The sequence below is a fragment of the Mytilus californianus genome, unplaced genomic scaffold (genome assembly GCF_021869535.1).
Source record: "Mytilus californianus isolate M0D057914Y unplaced genomic scaffold, xbMytCali1.0.p SCAF_10, whole genome shotgun sequence".
NCBI classification, from domain to species: Eukaryota; Metazoa; Mollusca; class Bivalvia; order Mytilida; family Mytilidae; genus Mytilus; species Mytilus californianus.
This window is the reverse complement of record NW_026262582.1, coordinates 20,974,580-21,002,372: the sequence shown is the minus strand read 5'-3', so window position 1 is coordinate 21,002,372 and position 27,793 is coordinate 20,974,580. Positions and strand designations below refer to the sequence as shown.

General features: G+C 32.1%; 1 protein-coding gene across 17 annotated transcripts; it reads right to left on the bottom strand.

The window, feature by feature from the left end:
* Positions 1-53: 53 nt before the first annotated feature.
* Positions 54-26,230, bottom strand: LOC127717751 (cardioacceleratory peptide receptor-like). 17 transcript variants are annotated; one of them, XR_007989343.1, is made up of 9 exons: positions 26,115-26,230; positions 15,065-15,154; positions 12,885-13,017; positions 9,730-10,052; positions 5,678-5,813; positions 3,067-3,153; positions 542-1,441; positions 383-435; positions 54-329 (listed from the first exon to the last, which is right to left on the bottom strand). XR_007989343.1 is itself a non-coding variant. In XM_052223546.1 (7 exons), exons 2-7 carry the CDS (start codon positions 15,137-15,139, stop codon positions 1,200-1,202), a joined length of 996 nt encoding a protein of 331 aa, XP_052079506.1. In that variant the 5' UTR covers positions 15,140-15,154; positions 26,115-26,230; the 3' UTR covers positions 54-1,199. The 17 variants fall into 17 exon arrangements, 1 of the variants encoding a protein (XP_052079506.1); XR_007989347.1 differs by having other exon boundaries at positions 595-1,441; XR_007989349.1 differs by having other exon boundaries at positions 54-276; positions 595-1,441.
* Positions 26,231-27,793: the final 1,563 nt, after the last annotated feature.

The following is a 27,793-nucleotide window of genomic DNA, read 5'->3' as shown; positions in this document are numbered from 1 at the left end:
TGGATGGATACCCATATCCTTTGTTTTTCTACATAAAAAAAGTTACGTATATACTATATTTTCTTCTTTTAACGTGTCCTAAGAAAATTTTACTCTAAACTGCATGCACTATAACAATTCTATAAAATGAGATTTTTTCCATGAACATGCATTTCGAGAAGAACCATTATTCACTTGATAATGATTGTCCGACAGTTAGGATGTGTTAATCCTTCGAGATCACCTGTGATCACCACCGGTTCCGACAGTTAGGATGTGTAAATTCTTCCCGATCACCTGTGATCACCACCGGTTACGACAGTTAGGATGTGTTAATCCTTCCCGATCACCTGTGATCACCACCGGTTCCGACTGTTAGGATGTGTTAATCCTGCCCGATCACCTGTGATCACCACCGGTTCCGACAGTTAGGATGTGTTAATCCTTCCCGATCACCTGTGATCACCACCGGTTCCGACAGTTAGGATGTGTTTATCCTTCCCGATCACCTGTGATCACCACCGGTTCCGACAGTTAGGATGTGTTTATCCTTCCCGATCACCTGTGATCACCAACGGTTCCGACATTTAGAATGTGTTAATCCTTCCCGATCACCTGTGATCACCACCGGTTCCGACAGTTAGGATGTGTTAATCCTTCCCGATCACCTGTGATCACCAACCGCTCCGACAGTTAGGATGTGTTAATCCTTCCCGATCACCTGTGATTACCACCGGTTCCGACAGTTAGGATGAGTTAATCCTTCCCGATCACCTGTGATCACCAACGGTTCCGACATTTAGAATGTGTTAATCCATCCCGATCACCTGTGATCACCACAGGTTCCGACAGTTAGGATGTGTTAATCCTTCCCGATCACCTGTGATCACCAACCGCTCCGACATTTAGGATGTGTTAATCCTTCCCGATCACCTGTGATCACCATCGGTTTTTGTTTGTTGGTGTCCGTGCTGCTCAGTCTTCATTTTTGTTATGTTGTATTTTGTAGACAGTTTGCCTTTTCGTCGTTTTTCGTTTGTCTTTTATATTGCCATACGATTGTCAATTAGTGATTGACTATGGAGTTTATTCTTTTGGATTCTTCAAACTTTGTTTTAGTCAAATAACAGAAATAAAATATGTTTAGACTTTATTCATTTTAATCACTTTCCTTTAAAATTGCATAATCGCTAAATGGACACTTCACATAAATAGAACTTTTAATGATGACGTTTCGAACCTAATGAAGTTTTCATTGTATTCATGTGCATTAAGTGAGAATCCGTCTTTTTCTTGTTTGATCGAAACATTTTAAAATTAAATATCAAAAACACTAATGGATTGGCAAAACTGTTCAATGGTGCAAATGTATACAACACTTTATAAACCAATCCGGTTCCTATATTTCCATAAAACTGTAAAAATGCATCTACAAATATCGGCGTCCAACATAATATATACACTGAAAAAGAAGGCAAAGAAAAAAGTTAACTCATTAAGAAATTTGATTATAAGTCAGGGTATTGTTTTTCATTGTAGCGAATTTTAAAAAGAAAACGAAAGCTAAAAGAATAGACTATTTTCATATTACCGACTTTTGACTCCGGATTATATAATTTGTCGACTGGTTACCTTCGACATCATGGTACCAAGTCAGGTAAGAGCAAGCTAAAGAAGTAAAACCAAGCGTTCAATCGGTACAATTTTGGGGGAAAATTACCTGCTTAACATTTTTTTTTCACTACAAAATCATCGGAAAACAGTAATCTTTCCCCTCAAATTACACCGATTATATGTTTGATTTTACTTATTTTAGTTGCTCTTACTTGACCAAGTACCATGATGTCCAAGGTAACCAGTCGACAAATTATATAATCCGGAGTCAAAAGTCGGTAATATGAAAATAGTCTATTGAATATCAAAATGTAAGGAACACTTTTCCATATAAAGAATGAAATGATTTATGCGAGAAAGAACTACTTATTATAAATTGCAAATGCACAAATGAATAACCATTGACTTATTTGCATATCACTGATTAATGTAGAGATTATGTTTAACAAAATCACCCGAAGAAGCGATATGTTTACTTGCGATAACGAGACTCGCGACTGGCATAGCGAAATATGAGCTGGTATATTTGATGAGTTCTAAAACCAGTTTGCTAGATGCCACTGCCGGTAGACGATTGGTCCCTAAGGGTATCATCATAGCAGTAATACGCAACTTTTTGGAAATTTTGGTTTTTTATGTGATATAACTTCGTCTGTTATTGGCCTATAAACTGTTTTGATTCAGCGCCAGGTTTATTTAAACGAAACGTCCCGTTGGTTTACCAAATTATAAATCTTGTATATTGGTTGAACTTTTACTGGACTTGTATTCATGTCTTAACTAAAATATAAATATTTTTTTGAAGGAGTTCTCAATCAATCGATAAATATCGACGCCGATAGATTAGTAAGCAAGAGATATATTCAGACCAATATAGTATTACATTTGATTAAATGTGGATGAAAGGCTCTGTGTTCTAACATAGCAGATCCAAAGACATTTTAAAATCATAATAATTTCTAGATAAAAGGAAATGGAGATACATGGATATTCAGTCTATGCATTCATTCTATTGCGAGTACAAAATTATTGCAAACTGACTTTATATTTTGAAACTCTGTCACAGTAAGCGTTTCGCCCGAAATCTACTGTAAGTTCAGAAATTATTGCGAGGCTTTTATTAAATAAATGCAATAATGCGACGGCCTTGAATTTTAAGTATATTCATGGATGTAATTCACCAGTAATCAGGGTTCTTTCCTTTATAAAGATTAACCTGATTTGTATAAACATTTTGCATCAATGGTCCAGCATAGTATCTATAGAAAGGGACCAGTAAATTAATATATCATCTTTTGTCCTTGCATCTTTTATATTAGGAATAATTCGCTTATTTATTATGTAAAGCATAACTCATTTGATTTGTCTGCCTCTTTTATTAAACTAAACGCTGAGAATCATAAGACCCTATATAAAGACATACTTAAAATTCCCACTCTGAGTAATTCAATTAACATAGAAATGTAAACTTACCACAAACAACCACTAGAAGTAGCTTTATTGTTTTAATTTTCGCACTTGAAATCACTTTATTCTTTGAAATTATTTCCTCTGTAGAAGCTGTAAAATATCAACAAAATAGTAAACTAGATAAGATAAGATAAGATAAGATATTTTATTTCCAATTATGGGCCCCAAAGGGCATAAACATTACAACATCAATAATTTTTTCATAATACAATACAAACAATGAGATAAAAAAAAAAAAAAAAAGTTAAACGAGAACTATTTAAGTTCTTAAAGAATACGTAGATAAAGAATCTATAGTATGTTGTTTTTTTTAATACTAATGCATTTTATTGCAAGTGTGGTTGATATAGATAACAAACAAGCAGCCCAAAAAGAAAAAAAGAAAAATAGATATCCACATATGTATAGTACACAAAAAGTTGGATCAATTAAATATATAATAATTAGCCAAAAAGAAAGTAGAAATTAAACATGTCCATGACTCATCCTGTGTCAGCAGCAAATAGGAAAGCATTATGGTTTCCTAAAGGCAGCTGACTACATATTAAAACATTTGAAATCCGTCAGTCGTTTATGAATTAAGTATAACCGGGCTGCTTAATTGGAAATCTTCAAATAAAGTAACACAGCATTAAACTGTTTGCCACGAGAGGACATGATCAGGATCCGGTTGGCCATCTCTCAGTTAAATATAACCCTTGGTTATATATAACCCATGGATAAATCTTTTAACTGAGGGTTACGTAACTAAGGAATACAATTCTGTTGTTCAAATTTTCAGTTAATGTTCATTTTTATCAAAAATTAGAAATTATCAACACTTTTCTCCAATCCTAGAAAAACTGTTTGGTCAATAAATATTTATTCTTATTAAAAGCAATACGCTTTATAGCGTCTAAGCTCATTTAAGGTAGATCATCGGTATATCTTTCCTGAGATATAATTTTCTTATACTTTGCCTAAATGTAGATTTTGCCATTTTTTTTTTTAAACATAATAAAAAGTATGGGTTACCCCTGCCATTTTTTAAGCTACAAGTTTCATGAAAAAAAGCCTTTTTGTGTGTATAAAAAGAAATCTATGAGATAGAATTTTGAAATTAAAATATGAAAATATAGATTTAACTATCATGATGATATACTTTTAAAAAATAAAAATAAAAATCGTGTCCCGAACTTGTTTTCTTGCTATAAGAAAAACAAAAATAAAATGAAAATTTCATTAACATTACAGTATAAAAATTTAACTATAAGAGTAATCTTCCCTTATATGGCAATGTTGAAAAATTTAATCGAACAAAAAAGAATTGTTTGGTATTTGTTAAAACAGTCTCAATGATTAAAAAAATAACTTAATTTTCTTTATTTAAATAAACAGTATTACACATTTATTTCCAATCTGTCTAAAAAATTGCAGATTTAAGCAAAGAACTAGACCGATTAAGTACCACTATTTCTCAATCCAAGATGACGGTATACAGTTAATCTACATTAATAGTACTACAACGCGGACAGAGATCACTTTTTCTTTGAAAAGAAGCGTTGACCGGAGAATTGTATTTCATTATAGATTACTACATTAGGAAACAGATTAATATAAGCTAACAGCTTGTTTCTGGATTCTATTACTTATTCAGTTGTATTGATATGTAAATGCCAATTTGTGTACATTACTTAACCTGAATTTAATTAATAAAATATGTTTACACTAATACATTATCATAATAAAAGATGTTTGATTTTGCTGCATCAATTTGACATAGCTGATGACAGGGTAAAACAAATGTTGATCTGAAAAGGTCTGTTAGGTAGACACCGTGAACGTAAACCTCGATGCCGGCAAAAGAGGGGGAAGGACGGTTAAAAGTTAAAATAAGTTTAAGATTACTAATGATCGTATAAAACGAAGAATATGTTGTATCAAACGTTTGGTGACCATTTAGGTCTAGCTATCAACAGGGAATCGTACTTTTACAGACCACTATTCCTTGGTTAATATTTAACCGCAGTTCGAAGTACGGTTGAATCTGAATCAATTAACTAAGGATTTAACAAGGAGATGAATTCAACCTCAGGATGAACATCAGAAAATAACCGACGGCTAAAGTCTAACCAAGGGTTATGATATTTAACCCTTGTTTAGAATTAAACCAAGAGATGAACAACCGGGTCCAGGAGGTTAAATCACACAACGGTTTGTATTCGATGATAATGGTTTATACTTTAACACAATACTATTCTTATATCCCCTAAACGCAAGTACTTATTGAAATTGTATGGTTTCATACAGTAAGATGGTGTTCACAGTTGCATTTTTATGAAGAAAAAAAAAACAAAGCCCTTAAAACGATTGATATCATATTTCTTTCCCTACAACCTATTGGTGAAAATTATGATATTTATAACAAAAAACAAATATCGTACCAAGTGTGTTTCATGGGAAATCCAAATTCGAATTACTAATGAATTTTTTCAAAGTTTATAGATGAATGTTAAAGAAACAATTAGCTTTTCAAAGTAATACTCATTTTCATTTAAAGTAGGCCATACTAAGTAAAAGCAAATAAACACTGTTCCAGAAAGCAATCATGATACATCAATTTAGAAAATATTACCTGTATCACTTCTGTTAGCCGGAACAAATCCACGTTTTTCCCGTCTACAGATTGTTATTATGATACCAGTATAACATATAACAATTATAATGACTGGTATAACTATTATAATTGAAGCATCAATATATATTATTGCCTGAAAAATTAAAGATGAGAACATCTTTAAATATATGCAAACAATGTTTAGATGAGGACATATGAGGTATGGGAGTATCAAAAATGATATAGTTGAATCTCTGCATTTAATTATTTAAATATATTATGAAAGTTAAACAAATGTACACCTAATTGCACTGTATATGGTGAATTTGGTAGAGTATTTATGTCTGTTTGCATTAGTTAGATATAAGAAGATTTGGTATGAGTGCCAATGAGACAACTGTCCATCCAAGTCACAATTTGTAAAAGTAAACCATTATAGGTCAAAGTACGGCCTACAACACGGAGCCTTGGCTCACACCGAACAGCAAGCTATAAAGGGCTCCACAAATGACTAGTGTAAAACCATATAAACAGGAAAACCAAGGGTCTTATCTATATAAAAAACGAGAAACACTTATGAACCACATCAACATCAGGTTCCTGACTTAGGACAGGTGCAAACAAATGCAGCGGGTTTAAACGTTTTAATAGGCGCCAACCTTCACCCTACCTGAAAAAAAAGAATGTTTGGTTTTTGGAAACGTATTGTAATGGGTAAAAGAGAAAGTTTCATATACACTGTATGAAATGCTGCATAGACTTGGTTTTGGTGATGTTTATCATTCTAAATTGTTAAATTATGTAAAAGATATTTTAATTGAATGTGGTAATGTTGATGCTTGGAATAATCAATCTGTTCGAAGGTATTGTAATTTATCTAAAAATGTGAAACAGTATTACCATGATTTATTTGTAAATGATTTGAAGACTTAAAAAGTCAATTCATCTAAATAATATATAAGGCTAAATTTGGTATGGAAAATTATTTAACTGTATTACTTTTTGATTTAACACAACTTATTTGAATTTAGATGCGGTAGTCATAGATTACCCATCGAATGTGGTAGTTTTTTGTTAGTATAGATAGGCCAGAAAGAGTTTGTGATTTATGTAACAAGGAAGAATTAGGTGATGAATTTTATTATTTATTTAACTGTACCATCTTCAATGTCGAGAGACAAATTGTTTTTACCTGCAGAGATATGTAAAAATTTTGTTAGCTTCTATGAATTAATGGAAAGTAACGATGAATTCACTTTTGTTGGCTTGTCCAAATTCTGTTAAATTATAATGTCTATATATTCAAGTGATATTTACCTATGGCACGTCAAACGTTTCAATATTAAAAAAAAATATTGATTTAAAAAAGATAATTTATCTTCAAAACATAAGAATTAATATGCAATATTTTCCTATTTATATTCAAAAAATAAAAAAATTATGTTCAAAACTTACAAATAAATATGCAATATTATATTTTTCTATATATATCTGAAAAATAATACTTTATGTTCAAAACGTACAAATATATATGTAATATTTTTCTATATATATTCAAAATATAAATTTTAATGTGCAATATTTTATATATAGATGTGGTGAAAAATATATAGATTCAATAATATTGCATTCTGGGTACTATTTGTAATGACGGATTTCATTGGCTTGATTGTATGACCTCACATTTATTATTTCCCACACTTTGGGCTAATTCTTGATTTTCTTTATATTCAAAGTAAGTTAATTATGTGAAGAAGGATTATTTATATTGTTTGATAGTCATGATAGTTGGAAAAAGTCCATTTTTATATCCGTCCTCTCCAGTCATTCAGACCACACATGTTTACTGGTGGTATGATATGAATTTGCCTTTTTTTGTAAATTTTCTTATTTCTCTGCATCAAATAAGAGTTTTACCAGTGAAAGTACATATTACTTTATACACCATATCACTTTTTTAATTAAACTTTATTGTTATAAAGAAATGAATTACGGCCGTAATTGTGTTCGCGGCCCAATTGGAAAGTGGTTAATTCAACTCAATACACCGGTAAACCGAACCAACCCGAGTTCTACCACAAATACAACTGAGGAGTTAATACAAAAAAATGATAAGTACATGTCTAGATCTATATCTATACAATGCAGTATCCTATATCCTGGCCTAAAGTATTTGATCGAGTTAAGCCATTTTAATTGATATTTTATAGTCCGTCTTTTTATGTAGTAATGTTACACTACTACCTCAGGTTATGGTGAAGGTTGGCGCCTATTAAAACGTTTAAATCCGCTGCATTTGTTTGCACCTGTCATAAGTCAGGAGCCTGTTGTTCAGTGGCTGTCGTTTGTTGGTGTGGTTCATAGGTGTTTCTCGTTTCTCGTTTTTTATATAGATTAGACCGTTGGTTTTCCTGTTTGAATTGTTTTACACTGGACATTTTGCGGCCCTTTATAGTTTGTTGTTCGGTGTGATCGAAGGCTCCGTTTGGAAGGCCTTTGGCCTATAATTGTTAATTTTTTATACATTGTGACTTGGATGGAGAGTAGTCTCATTGACACTCATACCACATCTTCTTATTTATTCTAAATACAAAACAATTACCCTGTACGATTAAAAAAATGCCCTATTCAATATTATTGAATATATATATTTTAACCACATGAATAAATAAAATATTGCACATACATTTTGTATATTTTAAATATATATAGAAAAATATTACATATATATTTGAAAGTTTTGAACATAAATTTTAATTTTTTTGAATATACATTGAAACATTTTGCATATATATATTTGTAAGTTTTGATAGTTTTCGAATATAAATAGAATAATATTGGATATATATTCAAAAGTTTTGAACATAATTGTTTTTTTAAATCAATTTTTTTGTTCATATTGAAAAGTTTAATTTTGACGTGCAATATTTACATTCCTGGACAATTCTGTACATGTACATACGTATTATTTTGTTCATGCATTGTGTTTGTTTATATTGTTTGTATGTACTAGCATGCCTCGTGTGAGGCCTTAAGTAAAATAAAATGTTTCAAGTTTCAAAAAGATACATAATTGTCACCGCCATCTGTTAGTCAGATAGCTGACTATACCAGTCAGTTTATTTCATGAAACATGTTAAACGGATATCAAAGATCAATTGCATTGAGAAGTAGTTGTAAGGGGGAAAGGAGTGGGTGCATTTCAGCTTATCCTCGCTACATGGTCTTCATTATCTGTAACATTCGTTAATAAAATATTCAATATAAAAAATAAAAGTTAAACTTTTCACTTAACTTGACAAAACCCGCCATATTTTCATATACCTGTCACATACCAAGAACCTCCCCATATTTGTTTATAGATCAGTGTTTTTTAGATAAAGACATTTGATTGTGATGACAGATTTGTGGTAGTCACTGCAAAATAGCTGCTTACCGATAGCCAAGAGAAGGAAGACATGCTTTCATATAGACATAGTTTACCTACTACTACTAGAGGATCTCGCACGGTCGGTAGTATACCTCTATGTTATTTTGGGCTTAAGTGAAGAGTTGGTTTATTGGGAACCATACCACATCCTCTTATAGTATAAACTTTGGGTTAGAATTTAATTACCTAATTCGATCTTTTATATGGTTTAGATTATAATTGCTTTATTTTGTCGGTAAAAAAAATCCCAGGTTCTTGCTGAGGATAATCTAGAAAAAAGGAAAATAATACCTGAGATTGGAATAGGCCATAATATGTAATCATTTTCTTTTAATTAAAGAAACGCAGCTGTTATACTGACGCAGATACAAACAGGGTTCAAATTAAAAACGGACAAGAACAGATTGGATCTATTTCAAACGTAAAAATATCAATAAAGAATGTATAATAAAATATTGCTTTTATATTTTGCAAAAAGTGAGAGAAGTTTCTGATGTGCAATTCGAATTAAATGGAAGAAACCCAAAATAAGGTCATGATCAAATGAAAAATGACAACATAATAAGTTCACAAAACACAACAAAAACATTAAGTTTTAGCAACAAAAATCACATCAAATGTATTTTTCACTGAAACTCACCTCTCTGTATGGAAAAATATGAAAACAACTTGTCTTCCACGTCTTAATGTGAACAACGTACTGTATCGCAAGAAGTGCTCCAATAATCCATGCAGCTGACGCCAAACCAAATCGATATTTTTGTCCTTTAGAGGCTGCCGATAAAGGTCTAACAATAACGTAAAGTCTATCTATAGATAACACAACTATCGCATATATAGACACATAGACTGCGAACTGTGAAAAATATGCATAAACTATATAGCAGACATATTTATTCCAGGGAACTCCAAAATGGCTGAATACCAACTCTGGGAAAACGAAAAAGAGTCCAAGACAAAGATCTGCAAATACAAAATAATTATAGTTAAAAAAATGTCAAATGCTATGCAAGGTTGATAAATATTTGAATACTACGAAACACTTAAATACTTACGGTGGAGAATGAATTGCGTTCTCTTCCGGAAAATACATTTCATAATTTCGGTTTTCACAGTGCTACTCATACTTAAGTTTTTTTTGTAATGCTTTGTATACTATTGATTGTATTTTCATCTTTTTCTTCTAACCACGGTTTTGTCTGTCCTTTTACCCTTCTTATTTAAGAATCGATCGGTATTTTCTAAATTTTAATAATCAGTAATTAATTGTGATTGAAAATTTAGAGCACATAGGCGTTAGCCGAGTGTCCGTTATGAGGTCATATGTATTTCAACAAAACAAAACTTTAATCCGAATGAAGATATACTCGGGGCATGTCGATTTGACCAACTATTTAGTTTATGATAGTATTTTTATGATTTATTTGACATATAGAATTCATAATTAGTTAGACATAGCGTGATATAATTTTAGCAAAACTATCCTCTCAAAACCGACCTCGACTTGCAGGGATGTTTGAGAAATGGTCCTTGTTGAAGGCTTCATTCAGTTTTACTTTGAGATAAAGTACAACAATTTCCGATTTGTCGAGGGCATGTATGGAGTTTGTGTTCTGAACAAACACATTTTTTGTTCTTTTATGTTCAACTTTATATGACTTTTAGCATTTGATTCGAGTTCTTGTTTCGAAATACTTATGTTCCATGCTAATATTTGTTTTTGTTTGTTTTTGACGAGGATACACCTTTGGACCCCTAAAACGACGGTGTGTATAATACCCAACTCGTTGACCATGCAATTGTCTGTAGTGACGTCTTGATTTTCAATGAACACAATACATGTAGTATATGTATCACTTGTAATTTATCAAGCCACATATTTTGTAACAATGCATGATTTATAACCGTTGCTAGATTTTTGTTTATATATATAAAGATAGTTTGTAAGTTTGGTTCTAAAAAGTGTCAAAAATACTGAACTCAAAGGTAAACAAAAAAGGGGGAGTCCAAATAACCCGACAAAGTCAATCGCTCGACTATATCAAACAACGGAACGAATAAAACACAGATATTTTCGAAAGAAGTTGGTTAAACCTGGTTTTATAGGTATATTAACCTCCCTCTTGTATGACAGTTGGTTATAGCTCCTTAATTTTACAGTGCAGTTGTCTTGAGATCTCGAAATTAAGATTAGATCAATGTAAATCTATTGGTCCTTTGAATCCATTCATTCTTAAAGATTATCAAGATAACATTATAGTCAGACCTAAGGTTAAGGGAGGGACAAGAACTCACAAATATGATTAAACCTTCACATTCTTTATGCATCTGTCAAAAGCCATTAGAATTAAATCTAGGATTTGTTGTTGGTTGGTGTCTGTTATAATTGATTTCCATGTAATGTTATTACTGTAAACCAACTTATTTTCGCGGATTCTTTATCTCGCGTGAAGTCCTTTCTAGTCCATTTCGCGGCGATTTAATTTCGCGATTTTCAAATTTATTTGATGTAGTTAAATAATGAAAGATCCAAGTTTTACAGGGTATCGAAGATTTATATTCGCGTTATTTCTTACTCGCGAATGTCGCTGAAATAAATCGCTCGCGAAAATTAGTTGGTTTACAGCATATCAAATAAGTTCGTTGGTCTTTGAGTTATTTAACATTTTGTTGTTCCGGCTATTAATAGGTTGGTATACGCTATTAGTTATGCTCATTGTTACAGTCCAAACCGTGATCTGTAGTTGACATTCTTTTCATTTGGTCTTAAAGGGATTGTTTTTTCATTGATAATAACACCAGATCTCCTCATCTTATATATTGCATGACTCTAATTCAACTGATCATTTCATGATAATGTGCAGGTATGCTTGAAAAACCCAATGCATGGCAGAGTACTATATATTATATAACATATTAATGGACAGTTACAAATGAGTTATGTCCTTTCTAATTTGAAATTTTATTATCAGTAATATTTAAAGATATGGATAAAAAGAGATGTTGGTAAACTAGAGAGAACAGATAGTAGTTAACGAGGTTCAAATCTTATTATATCATTCAGACAAATGTCAGAACATATATATTAAATTAAAAAAAGGCTTTAAAGATCGCATAAACTCTAAAAGAGCAACCCTTGGTGTTGGAATGAAACAACAACCACAAGACTGAAACAATCTACATGCTAGAGGGGAAGTATGTGGTTTACTAATTCATGACCCAAAATCACTGCATGCGCATCGCAAACCTTAAACCAAGGATAATGATCACAAATCAACACACCGCCGTTCTCACGAATAAACAAAGTAACATGCTTGTATATTATTATGAAGAGGTATCACTATGAACTCAATCTATAACTTATATTCTGCTTTCTTTATTTAAAAGATGTGACCAATTGCAACTAAAAAACGAATAGTTCATTTCATTTTTTTTTAAATCATAGGAATCATTAGTCATCACTTTAAGTATCTTATACATAAATTATATTATTTCAGATATTATATTGTTGATTGTACTAAAAGATAGGCGGAAGTTACAGACGGTTTATCCAAACTAATATGTCGAACACAAACTGATAACGTCATGACAAAAAACGAAAAACCACCGAAAGACAAACAGCAGTCCACAAAACACAGCAAAGTAAACAAAATACCGAACAACACGAACCCCGCAGAAAACCAGGTGTCTGAAAGGGTAGGCAGATCTTGCTCCACATGTAGTAACCGTCGTGTTGGTAATGTAAGTAAAAATAAAGGTCTCATTCGGCGAATAGGTAAGAAATAATAGTAATACCTGCTATTGCAAGGTTAGTAACGAAAAATCCCATCCTCGTCTTCTTCTTCCGTGATAGTAACAGCACGATAACAAGTGTATTGAATGCTATTATACCAAGGAAAATCACGAATGAAATCCATTTCAAAATCGCCTACAAAATACTAACATAGTTAATACACATATTACATGGTGATCAGTACAATGTCATCATTCACAGTATTATTGATGAATTGATATACGGTGAATTCAATTATTTTCGTGGATTGAGGAAAACTTTTCGTGGATACGTGGTTTTTGACAAGATCTGCATATATTTCAATAGAATATTTTTGATTCGTTGAACATATAGATTTGTGGTTCTCTTGTACCGACGAAACCCACAACAAATGGTATCCAACGAGAAATAGTAAATCCACAGTATTTTTTTTCCGAGTGGATTGTATTCGATAATTTCTCGATTACAGATAAAACATTGGAAATCCTGATCAGGAACCATAAAAACGAAAAAATATAAAACCTTTTAATCAGATTTGGGCAAAGAAAGCTCAATATTAAAATGCGCTAAAACTGCATATTTTTTTTGCAACCATGTTAATATTTTCTACAACAAAAAAAAACTAATTTTGTTTTGAAAAGTAACGTTTTGTATGCATAAGATGTAAATAAATCCAGTTAGTTTTATTTTGTCATGAAGTTATATACAAATACATGGCCGTAGAAAAGTTTAAATTTGGACTTTCCGTATAAAATTTGTTCAAGAAAAACAACATTATCAGATAACATTTAGTGTTCAGACATATGTTTATCAGTTATCGGGGGAAAAAGCGTGCACTGATACATTTTTTCTTATGATTATTTTTATAATGAACAAAAGTAAAAAGGCACGTCGGATCGTAAAAAAGAGAGAAAAAAGAGTTAGTCTGTTATATTGTAACAATTTTATCAAATGGTTTATAAAACCATTATTTATTTTTGGTCATAATTACCCATATCTGTCTTGAAGCAATGTGTGGTGACATTTAAGTTTTTTTTTTGTTTAAATCACAATATTTTCAAATGTTCCTTATCTTTGTTAATCGCTTTATAATACAAAGGAAAAGAAAATTATCAATCACTTTTAGAATTCCAAAAATCAGTTTCCTTTCCTTCAAGACATTTATTTTAACAAGTTATGAAGTGATATTTGTCGTCCCATATGTGAAATATAAAGTAACTGACAAATAGATATAGCAAATTTACATTTTGATTGATTGATTGGTGATTGCTTCAAAGCACCAGTGCAAAAAGGTTTATCAATGTGATAAATTGACATACAGACAAAAGTCAAGATAAAATATATTGATCATTTACCAAAAACTCTGATCTCAAAACGGAAGAAATACCAAAAAAACCGCGATCAATATATCCATTACCATAAAAAAAGAACTGAAAAACATGATTTTGTAAAGATGAAACCACTCTTCTCCCCTCATTGTTTAATAAAAATAAAACAGACTCCATCAGCAAATCATCTGACAATTTTATTGAATTAACTATAGACCTTTATTTCTAGAACGTATTCTTGTGTTTAGTCATCCCCCAACTGCTACTGTAACATTTTTTGAAATATTAGACGATTCTTTGGATTTATGCTTACGTTTTATATTTACAGTAATGTAAGCCATGTTGATTGATTGATGACAACATAGTTCTCAAATAAAAAACTAGACACACTAAGGAGCATTAATGTTTGAACTGTTTCAAACGTTTTAGTAGTGATAATCTAAACAAACATTCAAATATTGTGCATTTAAGGTTAACAAAAGATCTAGAGAGAACGATGATACCAAAGGGTATTCAAACTCTTTCTTTACGAGTACCAAATACTGCTGATTTATCGTTTGACTTTGTAATCATTTTCCATAGGTGTTTATTAAATTATTGATTAGATTGTTGTTTACAAACACTTTAATCGGAATCTGTAGTAAATGAGCTATTGATTATGGTATACAATTCCTGGGACTTTATCGAGTCTTAATTATTAATGTTAAGGATTTTACGTCTATTAAACAACGATCTACAATACGTAAAATAGGTATAAATTTGTGTCTTCGTTTCGTAGATATTTTTCTCCCATCGAGTACTCGAGTATCGCTCGGTAAAGCAAACGAGTACTCAATTAGTAACTCTTCAGCGAGTTGATGCTAGTTTGTGCTAACCTTATTATGATCTGATGTATTACTGGTTCCATTGCTGTGATTACTATGTGTCGTTGTATTGTTATAATATTCCATACTGTTATTTTTTTCCTGTAAAAAATAGTTATATAAAATGTTTGTTTTGTGATTTAGGATGACACAGTATGTAAAATAACTTACAACAGGAGGTTTGTAAACATCAACAGTAATTGTGCATTGGATGGCCCTGCTGTTCATTCATACGAGTTCAATGTGCAGAGTTAAGGCAATGTCATGGCCAGAATTTCGATAGACTAAAATATAAAGCAATGGACAAAAAGCACCCATGATATATCATACATCTGATTTGGATGGATAGTTTGACACTGAACTATTATCCGCTGACTTGCATTCACCCTAAAATGATTAGAATTTACTTATGATATTTATTTAAATGAATACACGTCTGGCTCACTTTAGTACAAGTCTGGATTTTGTTCCACAGAAAATCTGACCAATGAAAAGTAACAAAAAAACTCAAAGGCAAATTCTAAAAAGGGGAAGTCCATAGAAACTGACAATATCAAACATTGTCAACCAACGGAACAAGTGAACAACAACTGCCATATTCGTGACTTGGTACAGGCATTTTCCGAAAAAAAAAATGGTTGGTTAAACCTGGTTTTATAGCTTGCTAATCCTTTTATGATATAATAATCTTTAAAGTTCCGTTATATTGACAAAATAGGCCGAGCAACTCAAATTAGGTTAATGTGACAATAATACACATTATACACATTGGTGGGGTTTGTGTTGCTTAGTCTTTAGTTTTCTATGTTGTGTCATCTGTACTATTATTTGTCTGTTTGTCTTTTTATTTTTGGCCATGGCGGTGTCAGTTTGTTTTCGATCTATGAGTTTGACTGTCCCTCTGGTGTCTTTCGTCACTCTTTTATCGCTATTTATGCCAATCCGGATAAGTTCTAAAATTACACAACTTTTTCAAACCAGTTGAAGCTTACTGGGGCCTTGTTCAAACAATATATTGTGCATCAAACTTTTCATAAAGACATGTTTAAACCATCGTAAACACATCAAACAAATCATTTTTAATGACTTTAATTTCTCTTTTAAAAATTGTTTCATAAACTATCAAAATTTAAAATGTTCACTTTCCAAACTTTTTCCTCGCTCAGCTCATTGCTGATGTCCTTTGTTTTTGACCCAACCAGAAGTTGTCTAAATGAATGTTTTTTCCGGAATGGACTAAATAGCGATTAGGTGTATTGGGGTCTAGCAGCCATTACTTAATAAACATACATCACAGACATACAACACAACTGTCTAAAAAATTCAAACAAGCATACAAATTAATCTAACACAGACGCCAACAAAAATGGTAGATTTGACAATGACATCAACAAAACAGTTTTTGTCGTTGATAGTACATACCGTATATAGTATACACTTTCTCGATAAAGTGGCAAATAAGTAGATATAAAATATAAGGGTAAAATGAATAGAAACAACACTGTAAAAACTCTTTGAGTCCGAATAGGACCTCAGGACCCACCTGTACCAGGACTACCCAAAAGTTGAAAAGTCAAAAACCCGATGGCGGGATGCATAAATAACGAGTCACGTCAATGGTCATACGACCAAAGGAACATGATAGCACGAAGACAAATAACGGGGGGAAACTAAAGTGAAATAAAACGATACACAATTTCAGCACCTAGAATCTATAACTCAAGACCATCTTGTATTATTTGTAAAGTAGACACTTAATATTTATATTTTAGGTCTTGATACGTTCCGATAAAAGAATAAGAATATTAAGTTATGAACATGCAGTAAACGTACGATCAAATTAATTGATTTCGTAAGATTTATTGTAAATCGCGGCTAGGAATTTTTAACATGTTTAACGCGTTTTGTTAAAAAAACAGTAATTTTCGGTTTACAATTAACTTTTCAATTATCTAAAGAACTATTTTGATTAATTCAAGTATCTTTACCCTAACACAATAAAAAGAAACCCAAAAACGTTACGTTGTTGGTTGAATTTCCATCACCAGACCAGCAGTCAGCACTTCTGTGTTGACATGAATCATCATTAATTTGGCTTTTTAACTTTTTTTTTCGAGCATTACTGATGAGTCTTTTCAAGACGAAACGCGCGCCAGGCGTACATCTTTTAATCCTGGGATCTATGATGAGTTTATTTCCATTGATTAAAACAGACTAAGGTTCCTACTCCCTCAAGAAAAAAAGAGGGAAGAAAGATATCAGAGGGACAGTCTAACTCATAGATCGAAAACACACTGACAACGATATGGCTTAAAATAAAAAGACAAACAGATAAATAATAGTACAGATGACACAACATAGAAACCAAAGACTAAGCAACACGAACCCCACCAAAAACTGGGGGTGATCTCAGGTGCTCCGGAAGGGTAAGCAAATCCAGAAGAGTTGATCTTGGATGAGTTTTACTATTCATTGTAGGTCCCTATTAGTCATATTGCTACTAACTTTATTTATACATCCCTAGCTTTCAAATGATAAGGTTTGGGCGTTCCTTATTAAGGCAGATCCAGAAAAGCGCTTTGGACACACGAAATTTATAAATTGTTATATCCATTTAAGAAGTTTTTAACCAATTACAACGTTTCGATGTACACTTTTAATTTTTTTACCAAGAATGCAATAAAACAGTGCGGAATTGATTTAATCCTTATTAAGGCAGATTCAGAAAAGCGCTTTGGACGCACGAAATTTATAAATTGTTATTTCCATTTAAGAAGTTTTTAACCAATTACAACGTTTGATGTACGCTTTTAAATTTTTTACCAAGAATGCAATAAAACGGTGCGGAATTGATTTAATCCTTATTAAGGCAGATACAGAAAATCACTTTGGACGCACGAAATTTATAAATTGTTATTTCCTTTTAAGAAGTTTTTAACCAATTACAACGTTTCGATGTACACTTTTAAATTTTTTACCAAGAATGCAATAAAACGGTGCGGAATTGATTTAATCCTTATTAAGGCAGATTCAGAAAAGCGCTTTGGACGCACGAAATTTATAAATTGTTATTTCCATTTAAGAAGTTTTTAACCAATTACAACGTTTTGATGTACGCTTTTAATTTATTTTACCAAGAATGCAATAAAACGGTGCGGAATTAATTAAATCCTTATTAAGGCAAACCCAGAAAAGCACTCTGGACGCACGAAATTTAAAAAGTTTTATTTCCGTTAAAGAAGTTTAGAACCAATTACAACGTTTCGATGTACGCTTTTAAATTTTTTACCAAGAATGCAATAAAACGGTGTGGAATTGATTTAATCCTTATTAAGGCAAATCCAGAAAAGCACTTTGGACGCACGAAATTTATAAATTGTTATTTCCATTGAAAGAGTTTTTAACTAACAACAACGTTTCGATGTACGCTTTTACAATTTTACCAAGAATGCAATAAAACGGTGCGGAATTTATTTAATCCTTATTAAGGCAGATCCAGAAAACACTTTGGACGCACGAAATTTATAAAATTTCATTTCCATTTAAGAAGGATTTTTTTAACCAATTACAACGTTTCGATGTACGCTTTTAATTTTTTTTACCAAGAATGCAATAAAACGGTGCGGAATCGATTTGATCCTTATTAAGGCGGATCCAGAAAAGCACACTGGACGCACTAAATTTATAAATTGTTATTTCCATTGAAGAAGTTTTTAACTAATTACAACGTTTCGATGAACGCTTTGGAAACTATTACCAAGAATGCAATAAAACGGTGCAGATATTTTGTAATCTGTTGTACTCTGACACACTATTTGTTTCTGGTATTATCTCCAACATTGGACAAATCAGTAATGATGCATACACGCTTTGCTTTATATAACTGGCAATTAAACGAACGAATTTAAGTTCATAGATTTGTTATACAATGTAAAAAGTAAAATAACAAAAATACCGAACTCCAAGTAAAATTCTAAACGGAAAGTCTCTAAGCAAATGGCAAAATGGATAACAACTGTCACATTCCTGACTTGGTACAGACATTATTTTCTTATGTAGAAAATGGTGGATTAAACCTGGTTTTATAGCTAGCTAAACCTCTCACTTGTATGACAGTCGCATAAAATTCCATTATATTGACAACGATGTGTGAACAAAACAAACAGACATAATAGGTAAAAATGTCAAAAATAGGGGTACAGCAGTCAACATTGGGTTATAATCTTAATCACTACAAAAACAAGCAAATATGTCAACAAAGACAAACAAAAAGGCATATAAACAATGCACATTAGCATTAAACGAAAAACAAGAATACAAACATTTTACCATAGTACAACAACACAATGACTGGATGTACAAGTAACGAGCCACGTCAAATGAATCACAACAAAACAAGCAAATATGTCAACAAAGACAAACAAAAAGGTATAAAGACAAAGCATATTAGCAAAAACGAAAGACAAGAATACAAAAATGTTACCATAGCACAACAACATAATGACTGGATGTACAAGTACCGAGCCACGTCAAATGAATCACTACAAAAACAATCAAATATGTCAACAAAGACAAACAAAAAGGCATATAAACAAAGCACATTATCAAAAACGAAAGACAAGAATACAAAAATTTTACCATAGCACAACAACACAATGACGGGATGTACAAGTACCGAGCCACATCAAATTGATACTGCCAAAAAAAAAGATAATTTCAAAATTAAAATTGTCTCGTTTGTTGTAGGTTCTGGTACTTAGATGACCGCTTATGTCAAATTCGAGGTATAAGTCTAAAAATGAGGCAGAGGAAGCCGTTTCTGTTGTGTCTTCAACTTCTAGTTCTGGAGGATATACTAATGGAACCCAATCAGAAAAGTTTGGATTGTTAATGGAAAGAACATCATCAATATATCTGAATGTGAAATTAAATGATCTGGCTTCTTTGATCTTCTTGTTTTTGACAAGTGTCTGAAGGAACTTCGACTCATATGAAAATAAGAAGAGGTCGGCGAGCAGAGGCGCACAGTTTGTTCCCATAAGAATGCCGACAATTTGTTGAAAAAGTCTAACTCCAAATTCAACAAATATGTTGTCAATAAGAAACTCCAGCATACTGATCACTTGCTCCCCTGTGTAGCATGTTTTACCTTTTTGTTCACAATTAACAAAATATGCCGTTTGGTATTCCAAAGTAATAAATTTATAGCGTATGCTACCATCTTTATGTTGAAAAGCATTGTGGATTATTTCTTTTAGACGATTTTTCAATTTCACATGGGGAATGGTGGTATACAGGGTTGAAAACTCAAAAGTTTTGATAGAACTTATTTCAGAGAAAGATCGAGATTTAAAATTATCCAGAAGTTCTTAAGAGTTCTTAGAATCCACATATGGTTAATACCACTACGCTAGTAAACAGTTTCACAGTATTTCTGAAGACCCTCTTTCACTGCAGACAGAATCTTTGTCAATCTAATGAACAGTTCTTTAGTCGAACATGCAGATGAGCCGGCAATGTGAAATATATTTCTAACTTAATCTGCTAAGAAAATGATGTAAAGGAAATAATTGCTTTTCTTTTTGTTTCATGTTATTTTTTCTAATGTGATTAACGACCGTGAACAATAAAAATGAAACGTGATCCTTTACTAATTCATTGATGTCATATGAATGAATTATCTTTGAACGGAAAAAAAACCTTGAAGAAAAATAGATACTGAATAGAACCCAATCACGAAACATTCCTCGATAAATGCAACAAACTTAAACAAGAGGTGTATAAAATTCCATAGATTTTAATCACCATTTCTCATGTTTGAAATATCATTCCGTCAAATATTACAAAAAGATCGACAGTCATCACGGATAAGTATTCAAATCATTTGCAAATATTAATTCATATGCAAAAAATTACCATAGCACAATAACATAATGGACGCTGTTACCAATTACAACGTTTCGATGTACACTTTCAAATTTTTTTTACCAAGAAAGAAGTTTTTAACTAATTACAACGTTTCGATGTACGCTTTCAAATTTTTTACCAAGAATGCAATAAAACGGTGCGGAATTGATTTAATCCTTATTAAGGCGGATCCAGAAAAGCCCTCTGGACGCATGAAAATTATAAAGTGTTATTTCTATTTAAGAAGTTTTTAACTAATTACAACGTTTCGATGTACGCTTTGGAAACTATAACCAAGAATGCAATAAAACGGTGCAGATTTTATGTAATCTGTTGTACTCTGACACACTTTTTGTTTCTTTTATTATCTCCACCATTGGACAAATCAGTAATGACGCATACACGCTTTGCTCTTATACAACTCGCAATTAAACGAACGAATTTTAGTTGATAGATTTGTTATACAATGTTAAAAGTAAAATAACAAAAAATACCGAACTCCGAGGAAAATTCTAAACGGAAAGTCCTGAGCAAATGACAAAATCAAAAGCTCAAACACATCAAACGAATGGACAACAACTGTCATATTCCTGACTTGGTACAGGCATTTTCTTATGTAGAAAATGGTGGATTAAACCTGGTTTCATAGCTAGCTTAACCTCTCACTAGTATGACAGTCGCATAAAATTCCGTTATATTGACAACGATGTGTGAACAAAACAAACAGACATAATAGGTAAAAATGTCAAAATTAGGTGTACAGCAGTCAACATTGTATTATAATCTTAATCACTACAAAACCAAGCAAATATGTCAACAAAGACAAACAAAAAGGTATTAAGACAAAGCACATTAGCAAAAACGAAAGACAAGAATACAAAAATTTTACCATAGCACAACAACACAATGACGGGATGTACAATTACCTAGCCACGTCAAATGGATACTGCCAAAAATTTCAAAATTAAAATCGTCTCGTTGCAACCCCAGTTTTTGATGGGGTTCGTGTTGCTTAGTCTTTAGTTTTCTATGTTGTGTCATCTGTACTAATATTTGTCTATTTGTCTTTTTTTTTTTTTGGCCATGGCGTTGTCAGTTTGTTTTCGATCTATGAGTTTGACTGTCCCTTTGGTATCTTTCGTTCCTCTTTTGTTATAGATTATGGTACTGAGATGACCGCTTATGTCAAATTCGAGGTATAAGTCTAAAAATGAGGCAGAGGAAGCCGTTTCTGTTGTTTCTTCAATTTATAGTTCTGGAGGATATATTAATGGAACCCAATCAGAAAAGTTTGGAATGTTAATGGAAAGAACATCATCAATATATCTGAATGTGATATTAAATGATCTGGCTTCTTTGATCTTCTTATTTTTGACAAGTGTCTGAAGGAACTTCGACTCATATGAAAATAAGAAAAGGTCGGCAAGTAGAGGCGCAAAGTTCGTTCCCCTAATAATGCCGACAATTTGTTGAAAAAGTCTCCCTCCAAATTCAACAAATATGTTGTCAATAAGAAACTCCAGCATACTGATCACTTGCTCCTCTGTGTAGCATATTTAAACCTTTTGTTCACTATTAACAAAATATGCCGTATGGTATCCCAAAGTAATAAATTTATAGCAAATGCTACCATTTTTATATTGAAAAGCATTGTGGATTATTTCTTTTAGACGATTTTTCAATTTCACATGGTGAATGGTGGTATACAGGGTTGAAAAATCAAACGTTTTGATAGAATTAATTTCAGGGAAAGATCGAGATTTAAAATTATCCAGAAGTTCTTTAGAGTTTTTTAGATTCCACATATGGTTAATACCACTATGCGAGTAAACAGTTTCGCAGTATTCTGAAGACCTTCTTTCACTACGGACAGAATTTGTGTCAATCTAATGGACAATTCTTTTGAAGAACATGATGAACAGGCAATGTACCGTTGTTTGTGAAGCTTAGGTAAGTCCTCAGATTTGCTGTTCAAAGTAATGTTCATTGAAGCCATGAAGGACTAATGATTCGCCAAAATCTCATCCTTGTTAAATGATATGTTTTAGTATGTGGGATTACCAGAGTGCTCATTTATTCCTAATTCTTTTACAAGACACTCGTAGTAGCACGATTTACACACAAAGACAATATTATTTGAAACTTTGTTTGCAGGAACAACAACATATTTATCGTGAAGAGATGATAGACATTTCACAGCTTCTTTGTCTAAGAACTTATGACCAAGATGTATCAATATAGCTGCGAGGCTTATAAAACATTGAATTGATTAGTTTGCATATTGATGACATTAGTCAAGGCATTAACGTTTCGACGTCAGAAATGTGAAAAATATGTAATAGTCATTCAAATTATTACATTTTGGTTATTTAACACATTTTTCAATGTTATACTTTTGTTTTCAATCTAAACCCTCAAATGTACTAGAAAATATTAAATTCAGATATTGAATGACAAATATATTAGAGTACTGAAATTGTAATGCAGACTTTTAAGTGCTTAAAGCCCTGAATTTATAGTTTCAAATCTTAAAACTAAAATGCTAATCTGTGACTTCCAGAGATCACATAAAAGAGCATTTGGCAAACGATCACACATACTGCAAATCAACATATTCTCGCGAACGATTTATTTACGAAAATGTTGTAAGTACAGCTGATATTGTCAAATTCGGATCTTATCTTTTGTGAAGCTTATCACAGATACCAATAATTCCGAAAAGTTATAACTGTACCAAATACGACCAAGGCTTTGAACACATTCAACAAAGTTAGAAGATTGATGAAATAAATTGCATCCAGGTTTGTACAGAACGACAAAGATAGCAAATACTATTATCTGTTTTAAAAATACCCAGTGCTACAATTAGTCTGAAAACGAACATTAAAACGAACTTTTTGTAAATTTTTGTGCTTTGAATCTCAAAATTGTTATGTCACAGCACTCCCTTGTTACACATTAAATACAACAATTACCATTACGAATTATCAGACAGAATTGGTATACAAAACCGAGTTAACTTGTTTACAAAATCGATAATTAATTTGCACCTTTTTCAACTAGTAAATTATATAACTCTGACTTGATTAATTAACAGTGGTCTTGTAGCTATTACAGATATACAGTCTCGTAATCGGCATCTTTAAACCAACAGTAACTACAGGATTTATTACAGTTATTTCTGACCAAGTTCAAAATAAATATGACAGAACAGTACACTGCTGTATTGTAAGTTAAGTACGGATATAAACCTCCCAAAACTGTAAATAAGAAGTTGACAAAAAACACCGTTAAAAAAGCTAGAGGCTGTTGTGTATAGTATCAGATACACCCATGCGGACGATAGCCCGATTAGTTGTATCTTATTTGCAAGATATTCTGTGTGATGGAAAAGGGTAAATTTCAATACTTAAAGAGGGGACCTTAATGTTTGTCTACAGGACAAAACACTGAGTCAACTTCAGAGTTCTACTTTAATTGAAAGACATTGATTATACCAATATGATCTGTCATTGAATGATTTGTTAATCTTATGATATTTGCATGGTATTAATGCAGTGTGGGCAATTATGCATGTACCGATAGTAAATTAACAGTCAGTAAAATATTTCTTGTAAGTTTACTTATTTGGGTAAATATCCCTAATGTGCCTCAGAGTGAGGAACTCAACTATAAATAGAAAAAAAAACTGTATGCAATGAAATTGGACATGATGCTATCTTAAGCTTATCCATTTGTTCTTTTTTTGAAGAGCAGAAGATTGTATAATAAAGATGTGAAAACTTTGGAGTTATTAAATGTTTTTACAGAACTGAATTTCTAGAGAATTTAAATGTGTGAAAATAAAGACTTTTCACTGGCTGAAGCGGCATCACGCGGTGCCTTTCGGGGTTGCCTAATTTGTGAAAAAATCAATCTCATTTGGTACCCCGAAAATTTAACCACATGTGTGAAAATGTCTCAGCTTCGAAACGAGCCATCATACATATTCAAGTTTACGATATGGACAGAGGAATGGCACAAAAGGCTACCATTGTTGCCTATGGAAATTAAATTACGCTTTTTGACCCATTTAATCAAGCTTGCAGTTTCTATTCAATATAAGTACATAATTCATAAATGTTACTTTGCATCAAGCAGCTCCTAATTGTGTATACACATATATAATTCTGAATCAGATTAAAACGCGGTTGATTACTGTAAACCAACATATTATCGCGGAAACGTTTATACATGTTACCCTACATTTGTTAACTTCTGCGGCATTTGATCATTAGTGGAAAGTTGTCTCATTGGCAATCATACCACATCCTACTATTTTATATTTAGAATTGCATTTGTGTTTTTAGCATTACAATGTTTAATCACCCCCTTGTCGGTAGCTTTAAAGAGATATATATTGTAAGTACAAATAATGTATTAGCAAAAATTAAAAAAAACCTGGTCATGATGGAATCAATAGTAAATATCTTTTAAACTAATAGATAATTCGACGGTGACATATCCTCAGACGTTTTCCAAATAAAACATAATTTACAGTGAACGGGAAATAAATTACTTGTCATTTGCAACGAGTAACTAAATTAAATGCAAGACGTTTTGATAAAGAACACGATTTACATAGGAATCAGTTACGAACGCAGACAAAACATTTCATAGATGGTTAACCCAATGAGCTTTTGATTGAATTTAAGATGTTTGCGCATCCCTTTTCTACTTGTTTGCATTTTATTTTGCAATGCAACAACATAACTTTTTGATTCAAAAGTATACAAATCGTGACATTACATCAAGACAATTTTCATAACAATTATTCAGTCAGCAATGTTATTGAGACTGAACTGGTTACAACATTTACTCACACTTTGTATTTAAATTTTATCTAATTGACTCAAAGCCTGAAATTAAAATTTTATCAAACAATAAGAATACGCAACATATTTATAAAAATGCGGTTTTCATTTTCTAGTACTGGTACTGGATGGGTACCGTTATTAGAGGACTACCAGTCCCCAGGGTATCATCAACCCAGTAGTCAGCAAATGACATGATTTATAACAGACATTTAAAAAATGAACCCGTTGATAAATCAAGCTACTGGAAGAAATAAAAGGTTAAAACTAAAAAAAAAGTCCTCAGGCTAGATATACCTTACATGGTTTTTGCTACTCTGTTTGGATCCCTTCTAGTCATACAACCTGGCTTCCAAATGTCTAATTTTAGGCGTTCTTGATGACAGTAAATCCAGGAAAATAGCTTTAAATGCGAGAGTTCTATTTCATTTCCCTGGCATTGATAGAAATATCATTGTGTAAGTTAAAATAACCAAAAACACTTATCAAGTTTCAACGATGCTTTCGATATTACCACTAGCTAGCTGTAAAAGTGTATATTACAAAAAGAAAAGAGTTCATATAGAAGAGCAAAAGGAAAATCAGATATATGTCGTTTAACAGCTATAAATGCTATGATTTGATTTTTGATTTTTGGTGTTTTAACGCCACTTTTAAGCACCGCTTTTGGGCTATTTCGTGGCGGCCAGCTTTTATTGGTGGAGGAAGCCGGAGTGCCCGGAGAAAACCACCGACCTTCGATAGGAAAACTGACAATCCTAGTCAATTAAGATTGGAGTCGAGTGCACCTGCACGAGCGGGGTTCGAACTCACAACCTCAGTGTTGACTGGCTATTGATTACAGTAGTAATTACTTAGACCACTCGGCCACCGAGGCCCCTATAAATGCTATGAAATTTCACCATGTATCTTTAGTCTAAACACCGGCCATTAAACAGATTCTTAATTGAATTCATATGTTTGAAAACATAATAATGAGAAGCCAGAACGCTACCTTCTCATCCATTTTAAGATAAAAAATAATGATAACGGCATAACGAAACAGAAGTGATACCCCAAAGCCAGGAAAACAATTATTTTATAATAATATGTTCTACACAGATAAATGGGAGAAGACTTCATAAGTTTGATTAACTTGTGTCTCATCCCTTTTGCATATATAAGCAAATAAAATATGTTTAAACTAAACAGACAAATAGCCAAACTATGTAGTTTTCACCACTGTTTTTTAAATCATACTTTACTAACTGTGGTCGGAAAGTAAATCATAGATCCTATAATCTCGTATTCTGTAACACAAGCGGATTGGACAATTGCAATACTGTTTTGGTTAAATGAAACAGTGAATAGACGTCGCCCAAAACATTTTTTTCTTAATAAATAGGATAATACCATACACACTAGATGAAGAGACATTACTGAAGATACATTTCTTGTCGAAATATGTATCTGTTGCAGTAAAATTTGTACCATTAATGTTATATTAGCATGCCACACACATGAATTGTTCGATTCAGGAATAAATGGTTAAAAACACATTGCGCTTTATGATGCACTAATTTTCATAAAATTTAATGTTTTCCGGCTTTTTTGTATTCGAACCCATTGACAAATCTTCTGTAGACAACATGTGCGTCTGGCGTACCAAATGATAATCTCTATATTCATTTCTGGATTACTTCGTTTAAACTAAAACGGTTTGTAAAAATTTACTTCTACAATCGAAATGACATCGAACTTTGACGACAAAAGCTTACTAAAATAAAATCATTGGAGCGGTTGTATCATATATTGTTGAAAAAATAATTGAATTCGTATATTGGACTAGTTGATTAAGTCAAATGGAAAACATTTATACCGTCCAAGAGTAAAACTCCAACAGGATTTACAGTGTATTGTGTCCATGGTATCCATTTGTATAATAATCTTTTTTTTATCACGATGACCCTAACTATTCCACGGGTATCCAATTGGTGGGAAA